The sequence below is a fragment of the Kryptolebias marmoratus genome, linkage group LG4, assembly GCF_001649575.2.
Source record: "Kryptolebias marmoratus isolate JLee-2015 linkage group LG4, ASM164957v2, whole genome shotgun sequence".
Classification (NCBI taxonomy): domain Eukaryota; kingdom Metazoa; phylum Chordata; class Actinopteri; order Cyprinodontiformes; family Rivulidae; genus Kryptolebias; species Kryptolebias marmoratus.
Window position 1 is genome coordinate 15364913 of NC_051433.1, and position 9811 is coordinate 15374723.

General features: G+C 40.9%; 2 protein-coding genes across 6 annotated transcripts in view; one reads left to right on the forward strand and one right to left on the reverse strand.

Moving 5' to 3' along the window:
• Nucleotides 1-331: 331 nt before the first annotated feature.
• Nucleotides 332-6414, reverse strand: LOC108235639 (methyltransferase-like protein 7A). The gene is made up of 2 exons (XM_017415760.3): nucleotides 5846-6414; nucleotides 332-962 (listed from the first exon to the last, which is right to left on the reverse strand). The coding sequence occupies exons 1-2, from the start codon at nucleotides 6341-6343 to the stop codon at nucleotides 729-731; spliced, it is 732 nt and encodes a 243-aa protein (XP_017271249.1). The 5' UTR covers nucleotides 6344-6414; the 3' UTR covers nucleotides 332-728.
• A 2813-nt stretch (nucleotides 6415-9227) lies between these two features.
• scn8ab (sodium channel, voltage gated, type VIII, alpha subunit b) overlaps nucleotides 9228-9811 on the forward strand; it is a 45363-nt gene continuing 44779 nt past the window's right edge. For all 5 annotated transcript variants that reach the window (XM_017415874.2, XM_017415879.2, XM_017415871.3 and 2 more), the window contains exon 1: nucleotides 9228-9366. The gene's annotated coding sequence lies outside the window, so the exon portion shown is untranslated. The remainder of the gene's footprint in view (nucleotides 9367-9811) is intronic.

The following is a 9811-nucleotide window of genomic DNA, read 5'->3' on the forward strand; positions in this document are numbered from 1 at the left end:
TCCTTCAGCTGAAGTCAAATTCACACATTCATTTCTAATGATCGGTCATTTTTGACTGGGAACACCCTCGGGTGTTAGAAAATTTATGAAAACACATAATTTAATGACAATTATCGAAAGAGTTTTTGTTGAACATAATGTGTGAACAAAACCATGAAATTCCATGTCCATTAGCTAAAATGAAATATCCTTTTTTCAGGGAGTAAACTTAAAACTTGACCGAAACAAAATATAAGGGTAAAACTCATTTCTTTGATGTGAAATTGAGTCTAATGTTAGATGTGCAGCCACAGTTAATGTCAAGAATGAGTTGGAGATCAAAAAGTTAGACAACATTTTTTTCTGACAGATTTTAATCACAGCAAAAATAGGATATAGAATTAAATGTGCAAAAGTGGTTCACAGATAAATCCCAATGCACAGGTTCTCATGTTAGGTTTTACAAATTTGTTAGCAAGCAGGATGGGGGAATACAAAAGGAAGAATAAAAATTAGTATTGTGTGCTTTCTTTCAAGAAATACAGCATCTTCTTTCCAAAAAAACAGACAAGTTTGTCCCAATACAAAAATTAAGATCAGGAATGAAGCACAAGCTGTCATCTCTAACACTGGCGATCGCATCGCACGGGAAAACAATGCTTGGCACATTTTATATTGTATATTGTATATATCATATTGTATATACTGATTGTGACTACAACTTGTTAGAAACCGAATCAGACTTGGATCTATTTCACTGCGTGGCCGAAAATGTGGTGCTTAATCATGAAGACGAGCGGCGCTTGAATGTGTTTGAGTTTGAGGTCAGAGAACCCAGCCTCCTCCAGGTACTTCCACGTTGGCCGAGTGACCCGACACCCGTCACCGAAGTAGTACCACACGGGCTGAAAGACGTGCTGGAAGAAGTACGACCACGTCGAGGGCTCTGCCACCACGTGCTCCAGGAAGAAGAATGCTCCACCCTGTGAGTCAAAGATGTTAGATGTAGACCATCCAGATTACATGATATATCTATTCCACTTTATGTACTGTACCTGTTTCATCTTAATCTGAAATCAAATACATATTTAACAGATATTACAAAGCTTAACTTGAAAATATGCATTGACTAAAACTCTGCAGGCAAGCATTTGCACTTTGCAGTTTTTTGAAAATGTTACTGGCATCAATCTAAAGGTTTGAGTGGTGAAGGGGATCTTCTCTCGCTCTTCATGTTTGACAACATGTTAACAGGGATTAAAGCAAAAAAAAAAAAAACTTTAATTACTTTCTACATCTCATCATATTACCCCTCCCACACAAGCACACACACACATACATTTGAAAGCCTTTTTTCGGTGTATCACTCACAAAATTCGGAGCTATTGAAATGATCAAACAAGGTCTTAAATACTATAGAAACATTACTGTTGCCATTTACAAAAAGATAGTGTTTTAGTTTGAATATAATAATATTGAGAGTAACATTATTATGACTGCCTGACCGGGCATTGAACCCACAGCTGCCACAGCTGAGGTGAACGTGCTAACCATCATCCCAACATTAGACACAGCTCCCTGGAAGCTCTCCTGTTTTACTTTTGAATATCACAGTTCCAACTTTTATCCTTTATCCGAGCTTTGAATCGGCAAAACAGACACTCAAAGTTATTCTGGTGCGGGACGACTGAGCCGCCTGTGAGTGCTGTGGGACAGAGGAGGGTCCACTGCAGCACCCGCTGCTGGTTGGAAAAAGAACCAGATGTGCTCTCACGTCTGTCTTGAAAAGTCTCCAAAAACACCAGAAGAAGTTGCTTGTTGCTTTTTTGAGAAACAGTCACTAGACGGGTGTAAAAACTTGCTAAACACTGCCTGCCCCTGTACCTTGCCCTGCTCTGCTCTGATTGGATAAAACTCTGGTTCGCTTTATTTCTTGGAAACAGCATCGGTTTAATCCCTGTATCATATTTAGACTGGCTGGCTTTAAAGAAAAAATCACTTTAAAAAAAAAAATCACTTTTTTTTTTTCTTCTAATTTTTCTCATGGTGATGAACTTTAATCCCTGCTGTTAAACAAATTCCCAGCACACTCCTGCTTAAACTGGATGATGACATTAAAATGTTGTGGAATAATGAGAGCTGTCTGCAACATAATGTTTCCTCTATTGTTTCATTTCCTCAGACCAAAGCCTTTCTACGTGTTTTAGATCCCAGTTCTGATACTTCAGAGTTTATAAAGAATCACGAAGTCTGGCTAAACACTCTTTGAGTCTTATGTTAGCACTGGCCTTTCACCCAATGCTCTGTTGCTTCCTTATATACTTAGTTTATTTGGTATGCACATTTAAAACCAAATACTGTTGCTAAAGAGCTATAAATAAAACAGTAATGAAGCAAAAAGAAGATAGGATTTCATGAAGGAATGCAAATCATCCACCATCTTTTATGCCAGAGTTTTAATCTAAGATCTTATAACAAGAAGGGATGGCGTTTGAGAGCCTTTTTGGTCCAATTTTGTAAATAATTCATGTGCAATGCTGCCAGATCTGTAGGCCCTCGTAGTCCCGCCTGCGTTGAGGATGACTCTCAGCTACTACCACGTCAAACTTTAGCACAACATTGATAAATTTGACTGAATTATAGCTATTTTTGAATTGGGTTGACTCTAAAAGTTAATCAGCTGTAGATGTACAGACTACTCGCTGAGAGTTTCGTGGAAGTCCGTGTTGACTCTAACCGTTAACGTCAAAGTTTGAAGCAAAGATGACGCACAATGTGTTGTGTTCAGACAATTAAAAACCACAAAAAGGCCATGAAAGACGAAACAAGTCGAGTTTAGTAAAGATGTGAACTTGAGTGCTCAGAGCATTCCTCTGAGTTGAGAGTGCTGGCCTGTGGGCTGGATTTGTGTTAGAGTTCTCTGTGTGACAGGTGGACTCACAGGTTACATAACAGCACACTACAAACATTACATAACTACCTCACATGGCTTCTACTTTCTTTGAGCTCAGATGAGATTTCTTGTCTCCACTGGTTCTGAAATGGAAAATACTAAATTTGCAAGTTGGAGGATTTTTAACAACCAACTTTTGTAAATCATTGAGTCTGGGAGACTTTTCATTCCAAGGTCATTTTACAATAATTTAATCAGTGAGTCATGTCTTGCTTCTAGCTGCCGAAGTACTTATATTAGTATAAGTATGGCTCCAGATATATTTGACTTGGAGCTCTGTGTTTCAAAGTTTTCGTTCTAGTTACAGTTTTGTGTTTGTTCTTGTGTGCTCCTAAAAACAGTGTTCTGCTTTATTTTAAAGGTTTTATGTCACACACTTGTTTAATACAATACATATCTCCAGTAGGACAGGATTATCCCAGAGTTCAGTTCAAATTGCAAAACTTTATGGCAAGATCAATTAAATAAAACCTTCAGATAAAGGGAACCAGACTGTCAGAGGTGGAAATTCTGGGGGTGGTCAGGGGGGTCCCGGCCCCCTCAATTTTAGAAAAACAGACATTGCACAATGCATTTATGTCCTTTGAAAATCACCCCCCCCCCCCAATCAGCCTAACAGTGGTTTGGTCCATTGTACCTCTAACACCTTCAGGCTGCCTGAGGGTGGAGCCGTTGAGCCTGAATGACCGGCTTCCAGTAAGAAGCAACTAGTAGGAGCAACAGACTGTGTCTGATAGACACTGCTTCACATTATAATGGTGGAACTTATTACAGGGTAACACCTGTTGTTGATAAGTCCTGACGATGTTATGACTTCTACTCCAAGTCCCATGAGTTCTCACAGGATGAACTTGTTTACAGGAGTGATGTTGAATTTTCTCCTCAAGGGAGCCAGACTGACTTGCTTTTCCCTGGCTCCTCCTTTAAGTCTAGTATTTCAATATCTCTAATATAAGCTCCTGTGTTGATTTTGAGGGACAGAGCTTTGATTCGGAGCTGGGACTGATGTTAATTGTTAATTGTCTTTAAGGCTCTCTGTGTGTCGTGCATCAGACATAAATAAACCTGTCTGAGTGATTTCATCAAACGGTGCCTGGAAATTGAGTTTCTTCCACGACAAGATTTAAATATGTGATCCTAAAGATACTGTAACTGTTCAGTTTTTATAAGTTTTGGAGAAAAGAAAAAAAAGAATGAAACTTTACTTGAATGCGGCCATGTTGTTTACGATGACACCACCTGCTGTCTTCAGTCGGATGAAGAGGAGAGAGTGTGCAGCAGCTGCTAATGCTAGCTCAGAGAGCAGCAAAGGGCTTTTCACGGTCAGCTCTGGGATCAAACGTATTCTCAAACCGATTAGACAAGTGGGTTATTTTACAGAAGTGGTTATATAATGTTAGACGTAGATATTGTGCCAATATCGGCTGGAGGGAGATAGCAACAAAGATACCAGGTGGTGTCAACGTAAGCGACGTGGCATCGTCCGAGCAAAATAAATTTGTCTAAATTTATCAAACTAAACAGTATTTTACAATAACTTGTATTTATTTAGAGCTTTATATTCTTATAAAGCTGCTATAGATCAGTGACATTTATCCAGTGACCACAGAAAAGTAGATTCAGACTGTTCAACATGGTTCTCAGCCATCTTTAGCATGAGGAAAACTACACCCATATCTGATGTACACTGACACTTACTCACCATTATTCACCCTGCAGAGTGAACACATTAAAGGGTTACTGTACTGTACTGTTACAGACACTGGTATAATTAATATTACTTTTAATATGATTATTAAATACGTTTGGCTGTACCAGTTCAACGCCTACATTCTTTGCCAATTACAGGGCCTATATATTACTACAGAGTAATACCGATTAAATAAAAATATGTAATGTAAACTAAGTGACTGCATAAATATTCACCACTTTTAAAGTGACTGTCCTAGTTTAACTCAGAGAAAAGTACAAGTCAGGAGATGGATACAGAAGGATTTCCAAGGCCCTAAACATCCCCAGGAGTTCTGTAAGAGCCATCATCGAGAACTGGAAGGAATATGGGGCGTGTGTAAATCTACCAGGAGCGGGCCGTCCACCGAGACACCCGGGAGCTCTCTGAGGGAGGTCCAAGCTCCGGCAGGTGAGATGGGGACAGACGCTTGTTGTACGTGTAAGTTGGACGTAGGTGTTTTGGGTGAGAGGAAAAGGGGAAGAAAGCAGTCACGGCTGTTATTTTGAGATGGCTCCAAAATGGCTCCAAGCGGACACGGACTGGAGCAGAGTTAACTGATAACAGCAGCGCTCTTGAACAGTCCCTTATTTTACAAGAAAACAGGCCTCTGACTCCACAACCTAGCATTAGCACATCCAATGTGGAGCCTGATGCTGCACAAACACCTGTTGCTGTACATATATATCTTAATGCTTTTGTTATTTTTCATGTCCTATTAACGCCGTGAGCCTTCAAGTTAATAAACGTGCCACTCTGAGACTTTGAACTTGGCTCATGTGGATTTCTATTACGCAAGTTTCTGTCCTTTTTCAGTAACCATTTCTCTGAGTTGAATCTGGACAGCCACTTTAAAGGGAGTGAAGGCTTTTTTTGAAATATTTTCTGTAAAGAAGGCCCATTTATATTGACCATGATTGATTTATGACAGCAGTAAAAGCATAAAACATCCAAGGGGATAAATACTTTTTTCAGGCACTGTATAGAGTAGTAATTACCAGTAGAATATAGTACCAATAAGGGATCCATGTGTTCATTTTACAACAATACATCTGCTTGTACCTTCAGAAAAGGTGGTTTTATTAACATAAAGGCTGCACTGAAGTTCACCTGTTCTCCTCAACATGGCTGCCTGCAGATGAACACATTATGGAGAATGAATGGATGACTGCACGTCCACTTACAGGTCTCAGTATGCGGTGCGCCTCCCTCAGGGTCTGCGGGATGTCCGTGACCGTGCACAGCACCAGGGTGCAGACAACAGCGTCCACGGACTCGTCCTCCACGGACGACATGTCCTCCCCCGTGGCCACCACGAACTTCTCGTACTTCAGGTGGTCGTTCTTCTTCACGTTTTCCGTCAGATAGTTCTGGAAGTGCGGGTTGGGGTCGGTGCAGATCACCCTGCAGGCCGGCGGGAAGAACTCGAAGTTGGCGCCGGTGCCGCAGCCGATCTCCAGGAGCGTGAGCTGCCCGCCGCCGGGCTTCTTGAACGCCGGCAGCCCGCGGAACAGCTCCGCTTTACAGTCGCGCATTCGCTTGTTGTAGTTCGCCGAGATGCGCTGGAAAAGAAACGGAGTGACGCGTTTGTACAGCTTGTATAAACCGAGCGCGTGGATGACGTGCAGAGGCAGACACAACGCGTTCACCACGAAGGTCCAAAATCTGATGGGAAAACTCATGGCTGCGCGTCCCGGCTCCACGTCCTGTCACAGCCTGTGGATTGTCACGAGCGACAAGAGCGTCAAGTTACCGAGAAGAGTCAAGGTCAAGCGGAACATCCGGATTGGGCTTTCAAAATAAAAGCCCCGAAGCGCGCTGGCAGGATTGGGAAAACTGCGCGCTGACTCATTCAAAAACATGCGCACTTGTTTGTTTTATTTTATTTTAAAGCTTTTAGTTGAACCTTTTCCCCTTAAAAAGTAAAGTGAGAACAACAAAAGCACTCTTTGGAAAACTTTTCAGATTCTTGACTGAAAATGAGTGAACTCTAAAGGGGGGAAAGACCACCATTCCTGGAATGAATGCATATCACCCGCCTCCTTTCATGTCACAGCCTTAAACAAAGATCATTTCATGTCGCAGCTCTTTTGGTCAAACCTAAAAATAACAGGCCCAATGTCATATTGCGAGATGGCACTCAGACTAGTGTTGTGTGAATGACTCTCAGCTACTACCATGCCAAGTTTTAGCTCAGCATCTGTAAAAATGGCTGAGTTTTAGCTGGCTGTGGCGCCCACCTTGAGCTGTGTTCTCTCCAAAACTTACTTAGCTGTAGATGCTCATCCAGTCATTACTTTCTGTTAATTTCATCAGGGGTTTGTAAGATATAGTGCTAATAGTACAGACAAACGAAGCCACATTCATGGGTAAAAACATCGTCATTGAAAGTTGGTGAGATGTTTGTGGACCTTCAGTGGCTCCCGGACTCTCTGCAGCGTCTTTTGGTTGCGTTTGATTTCTTTATTTTTGTTTTTATAATAAGATGTAGTTCACGTGTGATCCACTAGAGGGCGACAATGTTCGATCACTGAACATTTTGTGAAGTTATTCTTTAACCCCAACATGTCCAAGACTGAGGCCTGAAAGCTTGAAGTACAGCACTGTATAGACAAGCATTTGTGTTTCCAGAGTATTCCTCAATGCGTCATTTTAAACATAAAAATCCACATTTATATTAATACATCATTGAGCAGAGTTTCTTTTGAATGTCATATTAGTTGTGTATCATATATAGAGTTGCTGATTGAAAACCCAGCATTACGAGTTTCATAAAAGGCCTCCGGTTGTAAAATTAGTTGCCCTCTAATGATAATGTTAGCAGTTCAGGCCACATGCTGACAGCTGGAAGGACTGTGTTTGGTTTATGACTCTTCATGTGAACCAGTAAACAACTTGTCAGCAGCAATGTAGCTCAGCTTTACCTGGAGTTCTACCATAAACGGGAACTAAGTTTTACTAAATTAACACTATTTTGTATTAAACGCTTGAACCCTGGTGTAAAAGTGACAAGTTAATTAGAAAGATCGAAAGGTTCATTTTAAGTGTTGCTCTTCTGCTGTTTTTGTTTTTTTACTGTGTTTGGAGCATCATAAAACTGCACCACAGTGCATTTACTGTAAATCTACACACTTTTCAACATCAAAATTACTTTAAGTGCTTGTTAGCTGTCTGTTTCCATAAGAACAAACAAGAAAACTGAAATTAAAGTCTGAGTTATTAAATGACAGTGGCTGTATCTGGCAACTTATAAAGGAAACTTTATACAAAATAAAGAAATAAAGCTTTGTCAAAGGGGGTTATGGGAAGTCCTACACATTTATTTTATTATTAATATTATCTTTATTTAGAACTGAAAACAAAGAGAGTAGAAATTTGGCTATATGACCTTTTTTTTACTGCAGTGTTGTAGCTACGAAACACATTGTGCCGTTTAGCATGATGTGTTTTCACCGATCTGAGATTCAAATTATAATATCAGGAACTCTGTTAATACCAGACCTTTTGTGTATCCTGCTCTGTGCATCCAGAAGAGTCTCATACACTTTATTTTCCACTTGATCTATTAGATGCCATTATCATACATTGGGTTCATGGAGGATGATTTGGACTCTCACCATAAGCACAATGTAAATATGTAAAATGGAAGTGGAATGTATTGATTTGCAGTATAAGTGCTATGTTTTGTTTGGCTATTAGAGCCCAACGTGATACATTCAACTAGAGGTTGACTGATATGACTTTTTCCATGGCTGATGTCGATCTTTAGAAATCAAGGCAGATAAACATCGTTATTTTGGTTATTATGTGTTTTTCATTTAACAAAATGTGACAATAATTATTTAACTTCAATAATTGTGTATTTATCAACTTCTAGAGGATCTTGTACACCTAAAAGTAATGAACAGAAGAGCATTGTTGCTTTAAAAAACTGAAGTGTGGGCTATAGGCTGGTTGTAGCAGCTGTTGCTGCAGCTTCATATTCCTGTTTGGTTAAGTTTGTACAGGTATGGCACATTACTGATTTATTAAAAGTGGTCATATCGGCCCATTAAAATCAATTGGCCGAATAATCGGTCTATCTTTACACACAACAGAGTCATGTCTGATAGGCTAGCTCTTTTCCCCAGATGTTTCGAAGCGCTTTGAATGTCAAAGTTCAAAAGCAAAGATTAAATTAAGTCATTTTGTTCAAGTCATCAGATCCAATCCATACTTTCTAAAACTACAAAACGAACCGAAAAGAAAAATCATTCTGCCTCACAAAAGTTTTGCTCTGATTGTTTTAGGGTGTCCCGTCCACTGTTCTCACATAAACTCTCATTAAAAGTTTCTGATTTGTTTTCTAACTTCCCAGTCCTAACAACAATATTTATATGTTTTTTTTTCGCAATAAATAAAAGAGCAAATATCCCGTGGCAGTACCAGCCCCAGCCAGACTCTGGGTGAGTGTGGTTTTGAAGGAGCAGTAAACAGTGTCTTATGTGCTTACGCTGCTGCGGTCTCTTCTCCGTTATTGAAACCGAAGGCATTTACCGACACTCCCTAACAATTTGCTGAGAGTCATCAATTATGCAGGGCAGCGGCACGCGCTGGGAAGGAAGGTAGCAGCAACAATATGGCGACAGCCGCAGTTACTCCCGACTCTTCCCTCCGTCTGCAGTTCGCCGACAGCTGCCGGGACATCTGTTAGGACGAGGACAAAGTAAGTGGACACTTTTTCTCTTTCTTTGTGCGCTTTGCGGGGAGATTTCCCCGGCGCCGGGAGGGAGCTCCGTCGCACTTTTTTTTTTTTCCCTCCAAGTGCCGCAGAGCGGTCCCTCTCTGGTTTCTCTCTCCTCAGCATCTTCTTCCTCCGCGGCGTCTCTGTTCGGGCGCACAGACGCGTGCCAAGGCGTGGGGTTAGAAGACGTGAGAAATGTGCGGGTTTTCCTTTAATATTATTAGTATTTTACACGGTGAAGACGTGCCGAGGTGCGTTTCTGCGGGGAAGGGGGGTCAACGGGGCTCCATGCAGGGAGTCAGGGAGTTGGCCTGCAGCTGGATGAAATATGACATCTCTCTCTCTCTGTCGGGATGGAGACGTGTACGCAGGTGGAGGCAAACTTCTCCGAGTGCCAAAAAAAAAAAAAAAAAAAAAAAAAAAAAAA